This window comes from Silene latifolia, chromosome Y (assembly GCF_048544455.1).
Source record: "Silene latifolia isolate original U9 population chromosome Y, ASM4854445v1, whole genome shotgun sequence".
In the NCBI taxonomy this organism is placed as follows: Eukaryota; Viridiplantae; Streptophyta; class Magnoliopsida; order Caryophyllales; family Caryophyllaceae; genus Silene; species Silene latifolia.
The window spans coordinates 375,745,078-375,770,445 of record NC_133538.1 but is presented as its reverse complement, the minus strand read 5'-3'; the positions used below and the strand labels follow the sequence as shown (position 1 = coordinate 375,770,445).

Below are 25,368 nucleotides of genomic sequence, written 5' to 3'. Positions count from 1 at the left end.
ACGGAATTTACTACTTGCCCAAGAAAGAACTTAATTAATTATCCTGTCTAACCTGTTTGTATATTATCGGTTTTCATTTCCCTATGTGCGTTTTTGCAGGCTTTCTTCCCTTACTGTGTTGACCGTCAACATTGGTTTGTGTCTGACTTTGTTAAAAAGACCAACTTTATACTTGACTCAAGCTTGCCTAGGCGTCCTGACGGAAGATGTAAATTTTTAGTTGAAACGGTATGATTATATATATATGCCTTAGGGGTTTGTTACCTCAAGTTTGTCTTGGTTTTCCTTCGCTTTTATATTATTGTGTTTTTCTTTTTTTTCGGTTTTTGTTTTTTGTAGTTATTTCATGCGTTGGGGATTATTGCAAGAGACTTTCCAGGATACAAAAAGCTGTTGCAGATAAACAATTTTCCGTTTGTGATTGTGGATGTGCCTCGACAAAAAAATGGGTACCTTACATGTTTAAATTATACTCTACTCGTTTTAATATTTTCGATGGGATACACACCATTTTAAAGCGTTTAACAAATTTCATTATTTTAAAAGGTATTCTTACGGAGTCTATTTGCTGAAGTGGCTAGAAAACTTGAGTTGTCAATCATTATGGTCCGATCAGACTTGTTACGAGGTAATGATGTCTAAACCAAGTTATATTAGTCAAACATTATTCGGCATATTTTATTGCAACACTTTCTATATTGTTGTCAAATATATATGCAGAATTTGGATGAATATGGTGAGAGTTTGATTGTAGATCCTATCAGATGGGAGGAAAACAAGAGAACGGTAATATCAATATCTTTCGAATGCTTTATCTAATTTTGTTTTTATTATTTCCCCATCTTTTAACTGCAAGACTTTCAATATTGATGTCAAGTGACTTTAAACGTAACAATATTTCCCTACCTTTTTTTTGTAGGATTATAACTAGGTGTTATTTTTGGATGAATATGGGGAGAGTTTGTGTGCTTAGCAAACGGGAGTGGCAGAGAACCTTCTCATTGTCTTTTGTTGATTCCTTGATTTGGGCAGGCATTAGTTTGTAGGTGGAGTAAATTTGTAGGTTGCATATCTGTAGGTACTTTGAGTAACTTTTGCGTGTATGAAACACCCTTCTACGTGCATGAGAAGGCGTTGTATGTGTATGAAATACCTTTCTACGTGCATGCAATTTGTCGACTTTTGGGTCCATTTATATGCTAAATTAAAACGTGGGGGCACAATTATGTCACTTGATTATGGCCTTTTTTAATGAGACTTAGCTTGTAATGAAAATTAACCCATTTATCAGGGGGTTGTCGTTTTAAAATCCCAAAGTAACATGCCTAACGCGACTTGATAAACGTTGTAATGTGGGCCAAAATTATATAATTTGCATATTTACATGCATGGGAAGGCGCTATATGTGTATGGAACAACCTTCTACATGCATGAAATTTTTCAAAACACAATTACTTGCGTTATTTAGAGATCGCATAGGCTATGTTCGGTCATGGCCTGTGTCGTGCTCGTGTCGTGCTTGAGCGTCGTGTCGTGCTTGAGCGTGCCTGCCTAATTCTTGAATTTTAAGCCAACTCCTATGTATTTTGAGCGTGTCGTGCTGGGTCGTGCCTAAATTATGGCCTAAAGTGCTGATAGGATTGGCCCGACTTCTTGAACAATCACTCACATTTAAGTTTCGAGACTTGAAATGAGAATTAAAGCCCACATTTAAGTTTTGAGACTTGAAATGAGAATTAAAGCCCAAAGTAACATGACTAAATTAAGCCCAATTTATTTGTTAAATTATGGCCTTTTTAAATGACTTGTAATGAGAATTAACCCATGTCATGGGGAATTAGCCCATTTGGGTTATCTGTGCATAAAATGGCCTTGCATGTGCATGTAACCTTGTATGTGCATGATATTAAACGACTTGTCGTACACGATGATGATTCAACTAATCACATTTTATTGCTGGCCTAATTTGGAGAAACAATGATCAAATTTGTCAAATTTGGAGAAACAATGATCACATGCTTCAGCTTTTTAATTACCAAATTTGGAGAAACAATTATCACATTTTCAGATGTCTTAATACTTGCCTTATGTGCATAAAATGACCTCGTACGTGCATAAAATGAGCTCGTAGGTGCATGCCATAATTGCTCAGGGAAACACATGTTTTCTATTCTTAAATCCAGAATCACAATTCCATCTTCTCAAATATACAATTTAAAAATCCGGCAGACTCCCGTTACATTTATTACAAAACAATTGTAAATGAAGAAAAATAATCCAAAAAACAAGTGTTGTCTTCTCAAATGATGCTCAAAAATTTCGCTGCACAAGTCTAATTCCTCGCCAAAAACTTCAATCTCACACATAAGAAAGCAAATGTCAGCAAAGATAAAAATTAGAGGGAAACAAAAATGGTAAAAATTGAAAACTTATGCTGATAAGAGACATCACTTACTCGACTATTTGTCAGTGATCCTTTGGTCGGTCACAATTCCTGCTGTCGTGGTTCGACTGTGGGATTTATCTGTATGCATCCCCTTAATTTTAAGGATTATAACGAAATTTATAATGATGAAACTAGTCATAAAAAGAATTGTATAAACAAAATCGTAAAGGATTAAGAAATAACCTTCGGTCCTAGCAAAAAACGGCCTAAGAACAATATCAAAGTTGATATTCGCCTATCAGTTGCACCCAAGACGATATGAGATATACCCTTAACTTGTTGCTAGAATCGATCCCCGAATTTTTAGTAAAATTAATTAGGGTTTTCAGTTTTTGTGTTTTTAGATGAGAGGCAAGAGTGAGATCGAAAAATTCGGTTAGGAAAAATCACCTTCTCCCCTTTATAAAACTGGGTATAAGGAGAGAATAGGGTAGATTTTTCTTTTCCTATTTTCGGCCCATTTCCGAAATTATAAGGAGTATAATTTCCTTATTTTCGGTTTTGGCAATTACCAAAAATGAGGATAAAAATCCTTATTTTCGGTTTTTCAAAAATGTATAAAATGTGTTAAATATAAATTGTCATTTAGTGAGGATCGATCCCATAACCTCTTGGTTTGAGTACCCTTACTAGTACCACTATGACACATTCATCTTGTTGATTAAATATAACTGATTACATTTAATTACGAATTAACATATTAATTCGTCCAAGCTTAACATTATATACATTAATTAAATATAACATATTATATTCAATTTACGAATTGACAGTTAATTCGTCTCCGCTAATATTATTTAATCGGCATTAAATAATCGTCTCATCAACACATTGAGTAACTGTTTAGTCATATATGGCATCAATGTGATTACATTTCCATAACCACATCTCTTAAACACATCCTATAGGTGTGACCTTTAGGGACCAGTTGATCACCGCCATCAGTGTGATAATAACGTCAAACTTTCTAGCAAGCCAACCGTTATTAGGTAATCGTTAATCAACTGATAAAATACGAAGTATACCCATGTGAACCTGTAAGAGATTTAGAAATTTTATCACACTAATTTGTGGAGGACACAAGCTCCAACAAACTCCCACTTGTCCTCACAAGTGTATGTGTGATAACCGATTCTCATATCCTAAAATTTCTCCCACTCAATGTAAAACAATTTGCAAAATCTGTATTCACAAAGGTCGTATTTTACAAGCGATCTGTATCAAGAGTGGTTTCCCCGACTAGAGAGTAACTTAACTGATAAACGAATCATCATTCGAGCATGGCCATGCATTTCGCCATTACAACTCCGGAGTGGCCCGAGAAATAACTATACCTGATAAAGGTTGGATATTTTCCTCAACTCGAATCCTGCAGATATAAGCACAGTATGAAATGACCCAGAAAAAATCTACTTAGCCTCGAGTTACGGCAGACCGTGAGAAAGAAACCAAAGTCACCCAAAAACTGCTTTAATCTCAAGAGACAGTCGATAGTCAAAAGAATCGACACTAGGAACACAATGGATGTCCTATCCACGACCTGGCACCGAATGTTTTTAAACATTTAGGACTCCATTTCGTTGTCACAAAAATTTGTCCTACGAGGTATCGTTATAATCTCGCATTTGTGATCGATCTGTCAACAGTTTGACTTATGGCTCGTTGAACCCACCATCAATCGACTGCACAATATAATAGCCAGATTTATAAGCTCATTAAGGCGATTACGGACCAAACAAAATATAATGTAATTTAGTTCTCTTTGTGGGGTTCAATGTTGTCAGTACAATCCACATGAAAAACAAAATATTATAATAAAACGATGAAGTTATAAATAGTATACGAAAAAGATAATGTATCAAATTCATAATCAACTACTACAACTCAGGAACACGTTTAATTCCCATGGAAATAACGTGCCCTTCATGCTTATCAAAATTCAACGGTTTAGTGAGAGGGTCCGCGAAGTTATCATCCGTCGCAATCTTGTCAATCACTATCTCTTCTTCCTCCACATAATCACGGATCGGGTGAGCTTTCTGATGTACATGTCTAGATTTGTTGCTAGACTTTGGCTCCTTAGCCTGGAAGATGGCACCTCTATTGTCACAATAGATGGTGATCGGGTCATTCGAACTAGGAACTATCGTGTGTCCTTGTAAGAATTGACGCATCCATATCGCTTCCTTAGCTGCTTCCGAAGCGGCATAGTACTCGGATTCAGTGGTAGAATCTACTACAACACTCTGTTTAGAACTCTTCCAGCTGTCCGCAGCACCATTAAGAGTGAAGACGAATCCGGACTGAGATTTTGAATCATCTCGATCCGTTTGGAAGCTAGCATCTGCGTAACCGATTGCGCATAGCTTAGTATCGCCTCCATAAGTCAATACCCTATCCTTAGTCCTCCGTAGGTACTTGAGGATATTTTTAACAGCTATCCAGTGTGTCTCACCTGGATTCTTTTGGTACCGACTCGTCATACTCAATGCATATGCCACGTCCGGACGTGTGCATATCATGGCATACATGATTGATCCTATTGCAGATGCATAAGGAACACGACTCATGCGCTCAATCCCTTCAGGCGTCGTGGGTGACTGAGACTTGCTCAACTGCATCCCGGACGTCATTGGAAGGTTCCCCTTCTTGGAGTTGGTCATGGTGAACTTCTCAAGAATCTTATCCAAATAAGACTCCTGACTAAGTGATAACGTCTGTCGTGATCTATCTCGGTAGTTACGGATTCCCAAAATGCGTTGTGCCTCACCCAGATCTTTCATCTGGAAATGGCTCTTCAACCATTCTTTAACCGAAGATAGGAGAGGAATGTCATTCCCAATCAGGAGTATGTCATCGACATACAATATCAAGAATACAATCTTGCTCCCACTCGACTTGATATATAAGCATGGTTCTTCGACCGATCGAGTGAAACCATACTCTTTTATCACCTGGTCGAAACGATGATTCCAACTCCGAGAAGCTTGCTTAAGTCCATAAATGGAACGCTTAAGCTTGCATACTTTCTTAGGATGTTCAGGATCTATGAAACCTTCGGATTGCACCATGTACAACTCTTCCTCCAAATAACCGTTTAAGAATGCGGTTTTCACATCCATTTGCCAAATTTCATAATCATGAAAAGCGGCAATCTCTAAGATTATCCGAATGGAACGTAGCATGACTGCAGGTGCAAAAATCTCATCATAATGCAATCCGTGCACTTGAGTGAAACCTTTTGCCACTAGTCGTGCCTTATAGGTATCTGGTTGCGCGTCTATAGAACGCTTTATTTTGTAAAGCCATTTACACTGTAGAGGTTTTACCTTATTAGGTAAATCAACAAGATCCCATACGTCATTCTCATACATAGAGTCCATCTCGGATTGCATGGCTTCGAGCCATAGCTTTGAGTCGGAACAGGCCATAGCACCTTTATAGGTAGCGGGTTCATTACACTCTAGGAGTAAAACGTCATTCTCCTCGACCATACAATTGTATCTGTTCGGAGGATGAGAGACTATACCCGACCTCCTAGGTTCCTCAGGAATACTAACCGTATCATCAGTTCGAGGAACAACTTCCTCCATCCGTTCCTCGGTTGTTGGTTCTGGAATCTCTGACAGCTCGAAGGTTCTATTACTCATCTTGTTCTCGAGAAATTCTTTCTCTAAGAACGTCGCACTAGCCGCAACAAAAACTCAATGTTCGGTAGGCGAATAGAAGTAATGACCAAATGTTCATTTTGGATAACCTATAAAGTATGCCTTGACCGATCGCAGGCCGAGCTTATCCTCGTGTCTCTACTTGACATAAGCCTCGCAGCCCCAAACCCGAATAAAGGACAAGTTAGGTACCGTTCCCTTCCACATTTCATATGGAGTCTTGTCGACAGCTTTAGTCGGACTTCGGTTAAGTATAAGAGCAGCTGACAAAAGAGAAAAACCCCATAACGAATCAGGCACTACCGTGTGACTCATCATGGATCGAACCATATCAAGTAAGGTTCGATTTCTCCGTTCGGACACACCATTTAATTGAGGTGTTCCAGGTGGAGTTAACTATAGAACGATTCCACAGTCTTTAAGGTGTTGATCAAACTCATTTGAAAGATATTCGCCACCCCGATCTGAACGGAGTGATTTAACCTTTCTACCCAGTTGGTTTTCAACCCTGTTCTGGTATTCCTTGAATTTCTCAAAGGGCTCACTTTTATGCTTAATTAAGTAGACATATCAGTATCTACTCAAATCGTCCGTGAAAGTGATAAAATATCTATAGCCATCTCTAGCGGTAATTGACATAGGTCCACAAACATCAGTATGTATGAGTCTTAATAGGTCACTAGCGCGTATTCCAACACCTTTGAAGGAAATTCGAGTCATTTTGCCAATGAGACATTATTCACACGTGCCATATGTAGAAAATTCGAATGCGGGAATAGTCCCATTATCGACGAGTTTCTTTACGCGTTTCTCATTTATGTGTCCCATTCGACAATGCCATAGATGGGTTTGATCTTTGTCATCAACCTTTAATTTCTTATTATTCATGTGTAATACTTCTGTGATTTGATCTAAGATGTAAATTCCATTCATGGAAACCGCTTTGCCATAAATCATTTCATTGAAAGAGAAAATACAGCTATTATCCTTTATTAAAAATAAAAATCCGTCTTTATCAAGTACGGAAACTGAAATAATGTTCTTAGACAAACTGGGTACATAGTAACAGTTATTTAAAAATAACTCAAAACCACTAGGGAGTTAGATTACATATGTTCCCTTCGTGACAACAGCAACTCTAGCTACATTCCCGACTCGCAGGTCCACATCACCCTTTCCGAGAGGTGTGATGTTTCTTAGGCCCTGCAAATGATTACACAGATGAGAACCACAACCAGAATCAAGTACCCAAGTTCCAAAACTTTCATGGTTAATCTCAATCATATGAATATAAGATGACATACCAATAGGAACGACGCGGCCTGCTTTGATGTCCTCACGGTAGACGGGACGGTTCCTCCTCCAATGTCCAGTCTTGTGACAATGGTGGCACTCAATGTCACCGCCCTTGCTCTTTGCCTTGCCCTGTGAGCCACTAGTCTCACCGGGCCCACTCTTACCGTCTTGAATTTTGGCTTACCTACAGTTAAGTCGCCTGGAGCTTTGCCCTTACCTTTACCCTTGTTGGAAATCATGAGAACATCCTGCTTCATGCTCCCACTCAATTTCATATCCTTCTCGGTCTGTACGAGAAGGGAGTGTAGCTTATGAGGACTCTTTTTCAAGTCATTCATGTAGTAGTTCGTCCTAAAAAGGGCAAAACCATCGTGAAGAGAATGAAGCATTCGGTCAATGACAATGCTCTCACTGATTTTGCAATCAAGTGCCTCCAACTTCTCGACATTCTCAATCATGTTAAGAATGTGTGGGCTAACCGGTTGGCCCTTTTGGAGTTTCGCATCAAAGAAGCGACAGGTATGCTTATAAGTAACGATCCTCGGTGCTTTTGAGAACTCGTTAGTGAGCGTGGTGAAAATCTTGTTCGCACCTTGGGAAATGAAGCGTCTCTGCAAATTGGTTTCCATTGCAAAGATGAGTACGTTCTTTATCGCACCCGCTTGCATAACAAAATCACTATAAGCAAGTGACTCGTTAACTCCCGCATTGGGGCCTGGGTTTACCGGTATTGGCTCAGTTAAGTACTTGAGCTTACCGTCAGCAATGGCAGCATTCCGTAGTGCTGCCTCCCAGTCCGCAAAGTTGGACCCATCATTCTTCAGTCGCGTGTACTGATTTATGTTGTCCATAAAAACTTTCAGCCAGGACTCGCGTCCAAGTGTGGCACTAGGCATTGGGATTTCGTTATTTCCAGCCATTTGTTGTAACAGTAATATAAACGAGTTCTACACTGCGAAAATAAGAATAAATAATAAGCATGTGCATCGATTTTAATTTAAGTCTAATGATCTAATGTCATAACACGAAGACTCAAAACATTTATACAATTGACCTCCCTCAAGAATTATATAAATGATCCCAAGACTCAATTATCTGCAAATTGATAAGCTAACCTTTTAGCTAATTCTACCGTTAGAATTCTTGATCGATAAATTTCTGTAAATTCTATCTTTAGTCCATCATAATCACGATAAACTCTTCGGACTATGATGTTGAGGTAAACTAAGTCAACACAAACTACTTACCCAACGTAGAAGGGGTCATATTATGCCTACCGACGAAGAAGGGATTCATAGTTGTTTGCCCTTATAAAGACTAATCTCAATTTCCGTTTTAGAGGAAGATCACATCAACTTTATTTTAATTCATTTTAAGTGAACTAATATCTAGCATGCGTGAATGAATAAACTAAGATGATTGCTTAATAAACATGTGACATCTGTATGTCTATGAAAACTAACATACAACCTATATGTGTCAATTTTCATGCATTTTAGTAGTAGGTGGTTTGGTTTTAGGCGGAAAATGATGCATAAACTATCATGTGAATGAAAAGCAATAGGAATGAAAACCGTAAAAACCATAAAAAAAAGTCCTAGTGTGGCCTTTCCTATCAAAATAAACATTAAATACAAATTTGGAATCCATCCTTGGACCCGAGAAGCTTGTCTCGATGTTCCATATTGATCCATGTAGCGGGAGTGAGCTCCAATCTCCATCTTTAGTCTTCTTTGAAAATTACAATAAATAAATTTACATAATAAACCTATTTATTACATTCTAATTTCAAAACCCAAAAACTAAAGAAAAATAAAGGAGATTCGAGATTCGAGATCTCATAATTACATAAAAATTATGTTTCCTTCATTACGAAAACATAATTAACTAAGGCCACACTAAGTATTACAAATTACAACCGATTGCAAAAATACGTAAATAAATTCATTCAACGATTCATTCAACAAAAGAAAAGCATCAACTAAAAAAAATAAATATGCAAGACATAATTCTTTAATTATGTTGATTAATTTTATCCAAACCACCTATTTAAATGATCAAATTAAGTGACAATTCCTCAATTAATCACATTAATTTTAATCTTAATTCACATTAAACTTGTAATATGAATTTAATCCATCAATATTTTAAACTTCTTTAAAATAATTAGGTATCTTTAAATTGTGAACCGTTTCACAACAATTAATCATACATTGTAAATGTAATGTATAATTAATATTGGCCAAAACAAACAAAAACAAAATCCTTTTTTTTCCGGTCATAACAGCAAAACGAAAAATAATAGGTTTTTTTTTGTCTCGGCAAACCCTAAAAAACAGCCCCTTTGTTTTCTTCTTTTGCGGCAAAAATGCCCTAAATTGCAAAGACATGTTGATGAACAAGATCGTTTTTAGTTGCTATTAACAAGATTGACGTATTCAACTTATAATTTAAATACATATTCAAACTAGATTATTCATATTTAACCTGTTAAGAGAATATCTAAATCATGATAAAACCGATTATCATAATTGATTTGAATTTTTGTTAAATTAAGTTATATGCCAAAAACAGCAAAAACAATTCATCAATCCGACAAAAACGATTTCCATTTACATCTCGATTTATAAAATCGAAACATCTACAAATTATCATATTATTATCTTAACTGATTAAAAACAACAATATGAAATCAAATGGAAATAAAACAACAACAAAAACGCAACAACACGGCTGCAAAAAAAAAAATTGTTCTCGGCACAAAAAAAATTTTCAGCCGATTTTTTTTTCTTGAAAACCCTAATTATAGTTTACAAACAATTTTATGAGAATCATCAAAATTAAAATTCGTAACCTGGCTCTGATACCACTTGTGGGATTTATCTGTATGCAACCCCTTAATTTTAAGGATTATAACGAAATTTATAATGATGAAACTAGTCATAAAATGAATTGCATAAACAAAATCGTAAAGGATTAGGAAATAACCTTCGGTCCTAGCAAAAACGGCCTAAGAACAATATCAAAGTTGATATTCGCCTATCAGTTGCACCCAAGACGATATGAGATATGCCCTTAACTTGTTGCTAGAATCGATCCCCGAATTTTTAGTAAAATTAATTAGAGTTTTCAGTTTTTGTGTTTTTAGATGAGAGGCAAGAGTGAGATCGAAAAATTCGGTTAGGAAAAATCACCTTCTCCCCTTTATAAAACCGGGTATAAGGAGAGAATAGGGTAGATTTTTCTTTTCCTATTTTCGGCCCATTTCCGAAATTATAAGGAGTATAATTTCCTTATTTTCGGTTTTGGCAATTACCAAAAATGAGGATAAAAATCCTTATTTTCGGTTTTTCAAAAATGTATAAAATGTGTTAAATATAAATTGTCATTTAGTGAGGATCGATCCCATAACCTCTTGGTTTGAGTACCCTTACTATTACCACTATGACACATTCATCTTGTTGATTAAATATAACCGATTACATTTAATTACGAATTAACATATTAATTCGTCCAAGCTTAACATTATATACATTAATTAAATATAACATATTATATTCAATAATTGACAGTTAATTCGTCTCCGCTAATATTATTTAATCGGCATTAAATAATCGTCTCATCAACACATTGAGTAACTGTTTAGTCATATAAGGCATCAATGTGATTACATTTCCATAACCACATCTCTCAAACACATCCTATAGGTGTGACCTTTAGGGACCAGTTGATCACCGCCATCAGTATGATAATAACGTCAAACTTTCTAGCAAGCCAATCGTTATTAGGTAATCGTTAATCAACTGATAAAATACGAAGTATACCCTTGTGAACCTGTAAGAGATTTACAAATGTTATCACACTAACTTGTGGAGGACACAAGCTCCAACATCGCCATCTGCCCACAAGCCTTGCATCTTCTTAGTGGTTTCTTATTGACTTCCCCCGCTCTTTCTCTTAGTGAAATCATTCTTTTTCCCGAGCCTTTGTTTTTGCATTGTCTTGTAGGCAAAATTGTAATTTCGCTAGGCACACTTGTTCCCAAGAGCATTCCAATTTCAGCATTTTTGTCCCTTTTCTTTCCAATACTACTATTACCACCATCATCAGCGACACTACTTGTTGTTTCTGCAAGTACCCTTTCCTTGAACCCGCGTAAAATGGTTAGTAACTCATCACAATTAGCAGGACTCTGTTCAACTAGTGACACACAAGTGAACATTTTTTACCACAATTCAGTCAGTTTGTTCTTCTGTGCATCGATCGATCCGCAGATCGACAAGTTAAATCGCCCATCGAATTGAAGATTAGGCGCGGGTTGCTAGTTTGCTCCACCTATTAAGTAGGTATTCGCTTGGAATTTTCTCAAAACCATAATCTTTAAGGACACAGAGAATATGTCGACAGAGTATTCCATGTCTTTCAAATTTCTTGCAATTGCATGCTAGTTTCACTTCAGCTGTCTTATAACCCACCTTATAGTCTTTCTTTCTCTCACGATCCTTGACGTCTATATAGAGAATTGCATGATTCTTATCTTTTTCTTTGTCTCCAATGGCACATGTAAAGCATGCTGCTTTTATTTCCACTTTGAACTCCTCGAAAATTCTCGGAGTGTAGGTTTCTGCTGCATGCTTTTCTACGTCTAGAGGAGTAGCCAAGTCAGAAAATGAGTACTTAGATTGTGCAATCAGTTTTGATTGAGCCCATCGTTGTGTATCCATTGCACATTCAAAGCGCATCCAAAATTCAATAAGGGTCAAATTTGGATTAGTGAAATTGCTAAAAAAATGATTTTCTGACTCGGACCTCGAGGTTGTTCTCATTAACCCTCCTAAGAACAAGTCACGAAAGTAAGATGGAATCCAAAATTGTCTGAAGCCATACTTTTCCTGAAGCCACTCATTATCCGACAACCCATGAGCTTCCACAATGGCTGTCCATCTTTCCTCAAATTCAGCAGGCTCCACATCTTCGCCCCAAACACATAAGTTTATCTCTTTCAAAAACTCAGTTTCTTTACAAATCACAGGCCCTACCTTCTCTGGCAACTTCTTCAATATGTGCCACATGTAATATCTATGTTGCACTTTATCTTTAAAGACTTTCTTAAGTCCTCCTTCTATCCCCAAATCTTCGTCAGTTATTATACACACAGGATAACGACCCCCCATAGCATCTAGGAATCTCGTAAATAACCAAGCAAATGACTCCTTGCTCTCATTAATAAGAAGCCCAGCCCCAAAGGTCACACATCTCTTATGATGATCCACCCCTGTGAAAGGGGCGAATATCATTCTATACTTATTTTTCCTAAAGTAGTGTCAAAGGATGTCATGTCCCCATATAGCAAATAATTTTTTATACTAATAGGGTCAGCCCAGAAAACATGTGACAATCTACCTTTCTCATCTACCTCAAAGTCAAAGTAAAAGGATGGACACATTCTTTTTATTTTCATAAAATGCTCAATAAGCATTTGAGCATCCCTTTCTGACAAGAACTTTTTGATATCCCTTGAAAAGTTTTTAAAGTTTTCCAATGAAGCACCCACATTCTGATAACCTCTGACATACTCCTTAAACATCCTATAGGTCATAACTGGACCTTTGTTAACCTTTGAGTTGTCAAATATCATTTTTTAATGAACTATATTCAATTCTCTCGTTTGCGTCAGATGTACCATTGTTAATGGTGTAGCTGGCATATGATTATGCCCTTCAATAAAACCATAAATTTGGTATTTACCGTTAGCAATTCGTTTAAAGTTAATCCTAGCAAGGCAACCTACCATAGTCCTTTGTCTACGGTGTTTTTTGCCTTTGGCTTCACATTCTCCAGCCTTATTACACAAACAAGTTTTATGTGTAATGACACCCTGTTTATTCTTTTGTGAGCCTTTTCTAGTCACAAACCCACATTCTTTTCCATATGCTTCATAAAAGGCAATACCGAGTTCAAGTGTATCAAAGACCATACCAATAACAGGCTTAAGATGGGTAGGACAACCAAAAATCCGATTCATGTTGCTTGAACCGGACGTCTCCTCCTCCTCTGTATGCTCTATTACCTCTGCCTCCTCTATTACCTCTGCCTCGTCTACTACGTCATCTGCAAATGTGATGAAATTAAAGTAGAGTTAGGATTTAGATTTACTGGATAACTCAAGTATACAACATCACAGTTATATAGAAAGATTCGATCATTCAACGAGTTCAATGTAATTGTACCTTGTACGATTTCTGAATTCAGATTTTCTGGAACATCAATGTTAAGGGCAGATATTTCTGATATGGATTGAGATGCAATAACTTCAACCATCTGTCCTTCATTTGTAATGACATTAGAAGAACTACGCGACCCCATTGAACTAAGAATGTCATTGCTGCAATAACAACCACTTAAAATTAAATAACTAACAATAAAATCATATCAGGGAATTATTACTAAAATTAAATTTAAAAATTTTGATGCACATAGCAATAACTTGATGCACGTAGCTAATAGTTTGACGATTGTAAAACCTGTCCAATTAAATTTAATCGATTAATTGAAAAATTACAAACAAATCAAAATATAAACCCTAATTTGATGCACATAGCAACAATTTGATGCACGCAGCTAATAATTTGACGATTGTAAAACCTGTCTAATGCATAAAAATGAGCCAACAATATCACAATTTCAACCAATTTAAGCAATTTCTCAAATTACCGAACCCTAATTTCTCAAATTACCGAACCCTAATTTCTCAAATTCAACAAATTTAATCGATTAATTGAAAAATTACAAACAGATCAAAATATAAACCCTTATAATTTAACGCACATAGCAACAATTTGATGCACGTAGCTAATAATTTGACGATTGTAAAACCTGTCTAATTCATAAAACTGGGCCAACAATATCACGATTTCAACCAATTTAAACAATTTCTCAATTTACCGAACCCTAATTTCTCAAATTACCGAACCCTAATTTCTCAAATTCAACAAATTAATCAGCAATTTCAAAATATTACCTTGAATAAAGAGGTTCCATTCATGAAAGACCTGTCGAATAGGTAGATCGTTGAAGAGATTGATGGATCAGTAGTTGAGGATCAATCGTATCGATCGTATAATATTTTGGCGCGCATAAAATAGCGTTGTGGAAGATGGTGATATTCGAGGAGAGAGAACGAATGATGAGGGGGAAACGAAAATTGGTAAATGGCTGAGTTTAGAAGGTTTAGGGGTAGGTGATTGATTTTGGCACGCGTACGGTTATTCTATTAGATTAAGGTGGTTCTCATGGTTCTTATTATATGGATGGCTCTCACTGGATCTCGACCCTATGTACGGTCCGGATCCGGTGAGGCCGCTAATTATGGCGAGGCGGCCGGCCTCACCAAATTCCTTCATTAATCCTTCATTTATGGACTAACTTCCTATTATTCATTGGGCTGAAAATTGAGGGGTCATTCCAAATCTTTTCATTTAGCCCAAAATACTTTCTCTCACTAAAATATTAAATCATACAAGAGCCCAATTACACCCTATCTCTCTAAAATATACTAACAAAACCGTTTTCCTGAAAATTCTTCAACAAGTAAGCTCTCGTTCGTTCAACGGAAATTCTTCAGCAAAGCTCATCAATTTGTTCATCGATTGTTCGTGAATTTCATCAAAACAACATTCAACAACATTGATTCAATTAATTTCAGAAGAAAATCCGATTAATTTTCAGGTAATTTCATAATTTTGATCAAAATTAAGTATATTCATACAATTCTGTCAATTCACTCATAATTTGATGATATCAGGTTCGAATTTTATCAAATTGAACGATTTCGTAAATAGAACGTTCGAATTTGACCAATATTTTGAGCGATTTCCTTTTTCTCGCAATTTCGTACTACTTACTACATTTTTTTTGACGATGTTAGCTATGGAGATTGTAGATATCACAATGATTGATGATAATAATGCTATTGAATCAGGTATATCGTTTTTTGTTTAATTATTGTAAAATCTCATGTTTTCTGAATCAATTTGCATTTGTCAAAATTTCTGCTCGCAATTTGACCAATATTTTAGTTTTTTTGCAAGGTTTAGTTTATGAATTCGGTCGTTTTTGTGAATTTAGAACCTAATTGTGTGACTGTAAGAGTTGGTTGACTGAGTCTTGAAGATGATATTGAGTTGATTTATGAATTGAGTCGATAAAATGTAATACTCCGTATGTGCTACCAAATAAGTATTTCTGTTATTTTCTTGGTGAATCTTAGACTTTGTTTTGGTGAATCTTAGACCTTGTTTTGTGAATCTGAGACCTTGTTTAGTGAATCTCATACCTTACTCGGTGAATCTTAGCAAATAAGTATTTCTGTTACTTTTTTAAGCTCTTTTCCTTTTTTGGTGAATCTCAGACCTTGTTGTGTGAATCTAAGTTTTTGTTTAGTGAATCTTGGAGCTTTTTTTGTGAAACTTGGTCATCATAAGTGGTTAGATTCACCTTTTATGCTCTTTTACTTATTTGATGAATCTTAGACCTTATTTTGTGAATCTCAGACCTTACTCAGTGAATCTTAACAAATGATGATATTGTGATAATTAAAACATAAGTAATATTTAGCAAACTTAAAAATCTTGTAATTTTTCATCACATAAAATTTCGCAGGTTCATGGCTTTCAAATTAACTAAACAACAACATTTAAAAATAAAATAAAATAAAAAGCTGAAAAATTAAGCAAGATATGATATTTGTTTAGTTTATCAAGCACCCCTATTTGTTCGAGGCAATGCACATAGAGTAATATTGATATAGCTATAGGTGCAACATTCATCTGCAGCAGCGAGTGATCTTCCTGCGTGTTTAGATGAATATGGGACGCTTCTACAAACTGGAGTGTAGTTAAAAAATTTTGAATCAAGCCTAGATGCTTCCCATAGAAAGGGCCCCTGAACTCGGGAATAGGTAGCCAGCCATTCATATCTAGTACGCCCAAATTGCTCGAACTTCTCCTGCAACTTAAAAGCCTATTTGCAGCTAGTTTCATTTGGGCCAAATTAAATTAGTACTAATCCCATAAAATGAGAGGTTTGCCTGCACATAACAGGCACCAAAGACTCTATCTCATAACCTTGGCTCGTTAAAAAATCAGCCAATTTAGAGAGGTCGTGACAAACATACTGCCCTTGATCCATATAACCTGGAACATTCGTCAAAACACAAGTATAGGGGAATACAAATAAATGAGACATTGTGTGCAATAGGGTTTTTTGAAATGTTTTACTGAAGAGAGAAGAGAGGTTATTGGGATATAATATTAGGTTTCAGAAATTAGATATTTATAGGCCTGGTATTTGGCACAACTGTCAATAGTGCCTGTTCGCATTACCCATATATTAAATTTTTTGATTGAATGCTTGATTGTTCAATGTCATTTTCTTGGGAATGGAAGTGTTATTAACAAATCATCAAAATATCCTGATACATACAACCTGGCCTTTTTTTAAAAGTGAACTCATAATCTTCACCAAAAATCATTATTAAAAGTGATAATCTGAAACAAAAATCTTTTTAACTATTTGAACTAATAATCCTTATACTTTATTTAGTGAATCTCAGCCTTTATTAAGTGAATCTTGCGCCTTGTCTTGTGAATCTCTGTTGGTAAACATTTGAATTGGTTTTAACCTGTGACTCAATCATTTTGTCCTGGACTAGAAGGTTACTGATGAAATTTATTTATTTCTTTTTCTATGAATCAGAGACCTTAGTTTGTGAAACTAGAAAGGTTATTTTGTGAAACTTGGACACTTAATAACTAATAACTAATATATACAACCTGGGTAAAATTAAAACTGAACTAATAATCTGAACCAAAAAGTGGACTTGTGAATCTCAGTCCTTGTCAAAGTGAACCCTTCTTTAGGAATGACCTATTTTGTTCTTTTTCTTTATTTGTGATTCTCAGACCTTGTTTTGTGAATCTTAAGGCTTAATTTGTGTAACTCGAAGTTAATATTCTGAGACTGTATTTCTGATTCACCTATTCTGCTCTATTCCTTCATTTTGTTATACTTCCTTCATTTGTGAATCACAGACCTTACTTAGTGAATCTTAAGCCTTGTTTTGTGAATGTGAGATGTGACTTTGTGAACATTTTATCTTCTTAGGTGTTGATTCAAATGTCAACAAGAACAACTCAGAAGGTAGTGTGACGCCTCGTGTTGGTTGCGGTGAGGTTCCTTGCTCTAATGTTGGTTCTGGTCAGGCTGGTGAGGGTTCTACTACTGTCTTAACAACCCCTACAATGCCAACTATTTCCACACCTACTACTTTGGTAACTTACACACCGGGTGGCATTGAGCAATGGATAAGTAGGATTGAAGAGAAGTTTACACCCGTGGTTGGCAAAACATTTGTGGACTTAGAGTCAGCGATGTTGTTCTATAAAATTTATGCTATTGCTTGTGGGTTTGAAGCAAGGAAGTCTTCAACCAAGAGGTAATGCTAATGGCAGACGAAAAGCTCAATGATAATGGCGGATAATGGCGAAGACGAAAGTGATATTGGAGCACTGAATATGGAAGTTGAAGAGAGAGACAGTTAGTGAATATGGAAGTTGAAAAGAAAAAGAAGTTTGTATTCCTAATTTTGAAATTGTGGAATTTTGTCATGATAGTGGATCTTTAATAAAGAAGTTTGTATTCCTAATTTTGTGAATCTTGGAACTAATTACGTGAAACTGGAGCATGAACTTGTGAAACTTGGTCTTGAATAATTGATCTTCACTTAAGATGTTTCTTTTACTCAATATTGTGAATCCTGAAACTTATCTTGTCAAACTGGAACATAAAATTATGAAACCTAGACCTGAATCTAGCATTAAGTATTTTTGTGAATTTAGTCTTTACTCTTTTTTATAATGTGGATTTATGCGTAAAAGAAACATCTCAAGTGAAGATCAACTATTCAACCATTCATTTCAGCAACATGGGATTGGGTACTTGGTTTTGGTCAGAGAGGGACCATTCAGGTCTAGTTTCAACCATTCAAACTTGTACGATAAAAACACAAATATAGCCTAAAAAATGAAGATACATGGTTACATACCATGTTGTTTGTTGAAGGACTTTAAGGTTGACAATTCATTCATGTGCATCAACCGCAAAGGTTCAAATGCAGATAAACCACCACAAAGAACAGATGAAACTTGGTACAACTGGAACATGAAAAAGCCAATAGAACATAAAAATATGACAGGGTTATATTTTTAAGAAACTAAAGATAAATACTCCAAAATATTTTGGGAAAAAATCATACAATCTCGTGGGCTGTGTGGTTATCAGGATCCGCATGTAAATCGGTGCTCGAGTCGAGGATAAAATTTACTTTTTGCTTTAAATCGCAAACGCAAGCCCACCAATGATGACACTTATCGTTAAGCATAGGGATAACAACCTGCAATAGACAAACCAATTAACAATACACATGAACGAAAATAAATGAAAAAGAACATAAATAGCAGAAGAGGGATCTTTCACCTTTTGGATATTGCTCCCATCAAATGGAATGTAATCAGACTTCAGGTATTGACCCCAAATAGCTGGGTTGCGCTCGGCATGAACGGTCTGCATGTGACAAAAGTAGGACCATTTTAATAAACCAGAGCGGAGCAACATTAAGAAAGCAAATACTTGAATATCAACATCTAAAGGATTTGAAGCTCACATATACTGTCGTTGGCAAGTAGAGGAGATATGATCTACCGAGTGTGGACTTAACTCCAAACATATCAATCACCTACAAAATCAAATTTAACAAAACATAGGTAAAGGATTCACAAAATAAGTTCCAGCATTCACAAAATAAGGTCCAGGATTCACAAAACAAGTTCCAGGATTCACAAAATAAGTTCACAAAACAAGTTCCAGGATTCACAAAATAAGTTCACAAAATAAGTTCCAAGATTCACAAAACAAGTTCCAGGATTCACAAAATAAGTTCTAGGATTCTCAAAATAAGTTCACAAAATAAATTCCAAGATTCACAAAATAAGTTTCAGGATTCACAAAATAAGTTCCAGGATTCACAAAATAAGTTATAGGATTCACAAAAAAGTAAAATGAAACATGAAAAGAAAAAGGAAAGGAAAATGATACCTGATCCATAACAAAGCCACGTGGTCCAAGGGTCTATAAAGCCTGTCTTGTGACTTCCATCCACGGAGTGGACACCATAGCGTCACTTAAAATATTGAGGAAATGCAATTAGTCAATATCTCTGACAATATAACTTTTATATTGTAAAATCAAAGCAAAATCATATAACTTTTATATTGTAAAATCAAAGCAAAATCATTACAATTTAGTTTGTGCCGATTTTGATCTGCAAACATAATCCAACAATTGCTGGTCTCCGTAAGGAAGTGGTCGAGAGCCACTGCCATAATACGAACATATAAGATTATTTAATCAACTAAAGTACAAAAAAATGTAAAGGTTTTGCAAGAAAAATTTGATAATATTAAAAGAAGAAGGTTCTTATAGCGGTACACGACTCCATTCTAGTGCATCTTTTTTCACTCTATCTCTTAATACGTTCTTATCACATGTAATAATGTGATAGCACACCCTCAATGCAAAACGCTTCACCTGAGCTTCCTATTTATGGAAAAAGGGGAATAATAATGTGTTGCAAACTTATAAAAATTTATATTTATCAATGTATAAATAGAGTTGAAAAAGTAATCTTACAGTATATATGGTTATTGGACAATCACTTTTGTTTCCTTTGTAATTCTCCAATATGTTCAATAAATAGAGGCCATTATCAATTTCAGCAGAATTTAGGTTTGATTTTGGGATAAACACTTCGGGCGTCCACAAAATACTTGTCGTCTTTGCCAACTTTGGTTTAAGAAGCCGGATGAGCCTTTCTTTCTGTATGAACAAAAGAGAAATTAGTCTTTCTTAGCACAGGTATGAACAAAACTTATTTTGTGAGGTACAAGACGTTATCTAGGAATCATGTAAGGTACAAGACTATCAAAACAGACACTAGCTACGAATCATGTGAACCATACATCTTAGTTTGTAAAACTTGGAGTGAAATGGTAAAGGACCACAGGTTCATAAAATAAGATCTAGGATTCACAAAATAAGGACTACTTTCACAAAGTCCCCTATTTTTCCCTTTTCCTTTTTTGGTGAACCTCAGACGTTGTTTTGTGAATCTCAGACCTCGTTCAGTGAATCTTAGGGTTTGTTTTTTAAAACTTGGTCAACATAAGTGGTTAAAGGAACTTATTTTGCCCTTTTCCATACTTGGTGAATCTCATACCTTGTTCAGTGAATCTTAGGGATTGTTTTGTGAAACTTGGTCAACATAAGTGGTTAAAGTGATAAGATTCACAAACCTTAAGTGTAGGCTTCACAAAATAAAGTCCTACATTCACAAAGTCAATTCCTAGTAGAATCACAATAACACACATTTTCCTAAGCAAAATGGAAACAATAGACGTACCACATGTTGTATAAAACAAGAATAATCAACAGATCTGTCTTTCATAGGATGGATAATTTTCATTTTGCTACTTTTAGTTCTGAGGTCGATACAAATCAAGAAAGGTGGGCATGAGGCGGAGACTATTGGAGCGCAAACCTGAAAAAAGGACAAAAAGTCACTTAATTAAAAAGACAAAAATGAACTTAAGTTGAAATATAAGCAGACCAAAATCAAAGACTTACTAGTTGAACTCCAGAAAAATCAACATTGAAGAGACACTGGGAACAAAAAATAAGATCAGTATGAGTAACGATTATAAGTCAACATCTTGTAAAATAGACTTGGAGTATTAGATAAAGTAGAGAGTAATAAGACTAACACTTTTATTTCTATACGACACAAATAAACGAGAAGGGGAAGTACGGGATCTGAATATGTCATTACTTTTTAAGATCTCATAATAAACATCTACGACATGAGAAGATATTCGATCGCCTTCAGCCACACTCTTCAACTGGCTCCTTGTCAAAGTCTGACATTGACTTTTGGAAAAAATCTCCGTTTCATCATATGCTTCGCCAAGTATGAAATCTAATACTTGTTTCTCAGCTTGATTCAATCCCTAATAATATTAAGATTTCTTTGCAAATAGGGCGATCGAGAAACTTCCGCTGGAACTATAACCCTCCTCTTACCACGAACTGGAACATCGTCTTCAATTGGTAATGGAGATAAGGGAAATGGGATTGCAGCAGTAGTTAGGGCTTTGCAAGGAACACTGGCAATCGACTTTGCCAAATGACGTGGCGATCGACGAATATAGACATTACTGACAGATCGTTTGACAGATGCTTTATCGATTATTGAAACAAGTGGAGTATCTGGTAGGGAAATAACATCAAGAGTTATGTTCCGTACCACAGTAGTAGGAAGAGTAGGAGGAGTAGCTGTTATCTCAATAATTGTAGGCTCATTGACGTCCTTACGAAGAACACCATCCAGAGCAGCGTGAGAGGATGTGTTCCCTACCAAATGAGTGGGCTCAGTGAAAGGAGGGATGACATCCACAAGGAGGGATGACACAGCAGGATATGTGTCAGGCTCAGGTTGAGAAGATGTTGCAAGTTCAGGTGGAGACAACAAATGGTCATCAGCTGCTAGGAGCCTAAAGGATGGGTATTCTGCATTTGGTGGTGGTGAATGATGTGGCGCTATTGGTTTCAAAGCTTCACCCATCGCATCCAATGCCGCCAACAAATCAGCCTCAATCCACCCATACAAATTATCCACATTTTCCCCACCTTTCTCCACATTCTCCCCACCTTTCTCCACATTCTCATGAATATCATCAACCACTTTCTCAAAGATATTCTCATCCACAATGTCCGACACCTTTTCCTCATTCTTCACATCCTTCACATTTTCAACATCATCCTCTTGTTGAGATAACTTAAAACCTTCTGCTATACCGTCTACAGCTGCAACTAGTTTCTTCACTATTGTTGTTGAAGGCAGTTTAGAGGGAGCTTGACTAGCAAGTGATTTGTAGTCCGCAAAAGCTTGAGCCATTTCCTTTGTCGAAAGCGCAAATTTATGGACAAACTCACCAGTGTCTTCATTCCCAGGTAGAGGTAATTTTTCAGCTTCAGCTTCAGATGCTTTATCTTGAATTGCTGACTTGGAAGACTGGCCGAGCTCAATCTTTGGAGGAGGAGGACACAACTGTGAAATATGGTGGTTGGTGACCATTGGAGGCTCAATAGAACCCCTGCCGAAAGTTTTCTTGTCCGATTTTTTGGCATTCACTTCCTCCTTAACTCTCTTGGATATAGCTTCTTTAGTCCAAGTTGAGAGCGTTGGAAACTGCCGAGTAACAAGGCGTGATTTGAAGACACATCGGTCAAGATAAATGAAAACCAAGACCATGATAGGTCCACCAAACCAATTTTCTTTCAGCTTTTTGGTCTCCCACTCCTCCTTTTTCCAAGACTCAACTTGGGCAGCCAATTTGCGTTTGATGAAATTGCACCAGTTGAATTTGGAGATCATGTCAGTGTTTACCAAACCTTTAAGAAGTCTCAAACTTGCCCGATTCCCTACAACACCGCCTAAAAGAGCATTGAAGATATAAATGATGAAAGTGCGTTTGAAATCATCTCCACCATCTCTTTGTGTAGAGAGCTTGTGCAATATGTCTTTGACCTCAATAGGACTACTTGTGTAGTGACTTTTGAACTCCTCCAAAAGAGCTTGTGCAATATGTCTTTGACCTCAATAGGACTACTTGTGTAGTGACTTTTGAACTCCTCCAAAACAGACAAATAAGAAGGGCACTTATCTCCAATTTTTGCTTCTTCGACAATGTTTGGACCCATTGGCAATCCCAGGCACAGATGGATATCTTCCTCTAAAACAGGGAGTTTCCCACCACACAACGATCCTTTCAAGGGGTTGTAATTTGAAACTAGCCAATACGCCAAGGTACCCGGAACAACATCTGTTTGAAGAAGCAAGAGAGAACCAAATCCTATTTGTTGTATAGCTTGAATCTGCTTATCTGATGGTGGATTCTCCTTATTGTTGAGCAAGTTGTAAAGCCTAGCAGGAGACATCCGAGTCCTCAACACAGGCAGTCTGTCTTTGTAAATTCTTTTCTTTTTTGTAGCTGGCTCAGAGAGTGGTTCAGTAGCTTCAGTAGAGTGGTTTAGTAGCTTCAGTATATCCTCAACACGTTGCTTGATCCTGGCTTGGCTTGCTTCCTACAACTCAGTAAAGCCTATTATTCCCAAAGCAAGGGAAATAAGTTCACAAAATAAAGAAAACTTCACTATATTTAGTTTGTTTATTATTTAAATTAATACACCAAAATTCATTAATAAGGAAATACAAACTAATCAAAGTATACAACAATTCAGTTACAAGTTTCAGAATGTTATGGTTAAGATTCACAAAATATGTTCCAAGGTTAACAAAATAAGTACCAAGGTTCACAAATTAAATACCAGCATTCACAAAATAAGTTCCAGCAGTCACAAAATAAGTTAGAAGATTCACAAAATAAGTTCACAAAATATGTTCCAAGGTTCACAAAATAAGTACCAAGGTTCACAAATTAAATACCAGCATTCACAAAATATGTTCCAGCAGTCACAAAATAAGTTAGAAGATTCACAAAATAAGTTCACAAAATAAGTTCTAGGATTCACAAAATAACTTCCAGGATTCACATAATAAGTTCCAAGATTCACAAAATAAGTTCCACAATTCACAAAATAAGACCAAAAGACACCTTACAAGGGGGACGGGTGAACCCCTTTTTTGGGACGGGATTTAAAGTAGGGGCCGGGTATCCTACGCGTAGTGGTCCGCCTAATCCAACCCTAAACCCTTTCCCTTGTTCATTGCATGGAACAATATGTAAATAACCAATACAAAATTAAATGGAAAATCAGAAGTAAAGAACATTACATTATACATGGAAAAGTGATCCATGCAAATATTTATAACAAAGTACAAGATTGCATGATAATTTATGTTATCCAAAATGTTAAACTAAGGCGTACATAATTATATAGAAGGTTGACACTACTACAAAATTATACAAAATAACAAAAGGACAAAGTTAAAACCTTAAAGTGTGAAGCCCTAGTTACACAGATAGTACATTACAAACAAGGGACAACTCTAGGCTATATATACATCATCATTAGAGGTAAGTCAAGAAAAGAGATATTTCTACGAGTGACTAGTAACTCAGCAGCAATGCCAATAGCTATATCTCGTTCTTCACTCAGCGTAGCTAAAACATGCAATGACTCATTAACTTGACTCCGTGCAACATCATCAAGAGCATTTAAATGAGTACTCTGAGATGGAATTTTTGCTTGGGGATAATGCAGTAAGAATTGGGCAATCATATCCTCTGTCATAAAACATTTGCATGTTTGAAAGACTATTCTAGGACCCCTATGAATAGTCCGAACACCATTCACATCATTTATGTCTACAGAAAGCCAATATGCCATGGTGACCCCAGGTGCACTTTTGTGGATCAGAAATAGTTGAGCCCAATTTCGACATACGAGAGCCATATGTGCTTTATCTTCGTAATGATCAATTTTAGAGAAGATTTGTTGCATAACATCTTGATTATTAAAAACAGAATGATATGCTTGGTCAGGCACTTTAACTTCTTTTAATGGCGAAAAAGAGAAATCAATAGCTGTTTGTTTTTCAGTGACATAAAGTTCGCGAAATGACACTTGATCTTGGTCAAGAAGATGAACAACACAACCATTGCACCAACTTGTCATACTTGTCTATGAAACAAGTGAAATACAACTATTAGTTAAACAAAAAAAATGTGAAAATATAAAACCCAAATTCCAAGTTAGTTGGACTAACAAGCTGGGAAAATAAACAAAGGTGAAGGAGGGTCACAAAATTAGATCTAGGAATCA

General features: G+C 36.2%; 1 protein-coding gene across 1 annotated transcript; it reads right to left on the bottom strand.

Annotated features, from left to right (window-relative positions):
- Positions 1-11,717: 11,717 nt before the first annotated feature.
- On the bottom strand, positions 11,718-19,572 carry LOC141631889 (protein FAR-RED IMPAIRED RESPONSE 1-like). Its single transcript, XM_074444502.1, has 9 exons — positions 19,564-19,572; positions 19,133-19,204; positions 18,725-18,862; positions 18,515-18,623; positions 16,499-16,604; positions 13,641-13,795; positions 13,094-13,521; positions 12,814-13,027; positions 11,718-12,685 (listed from the first exon to the last, which is right to left on the bottom strand). Exons 1-9 carry the CDS (start codon positions 19,570-19,572, stop codon positions 11,718-11,720), a joined length of 2,199 nt encoding a protein of 732 aa, XP_074300603.1.
- Positions 19,573-25,368: the final 5,796 nt, after the last annotated feature.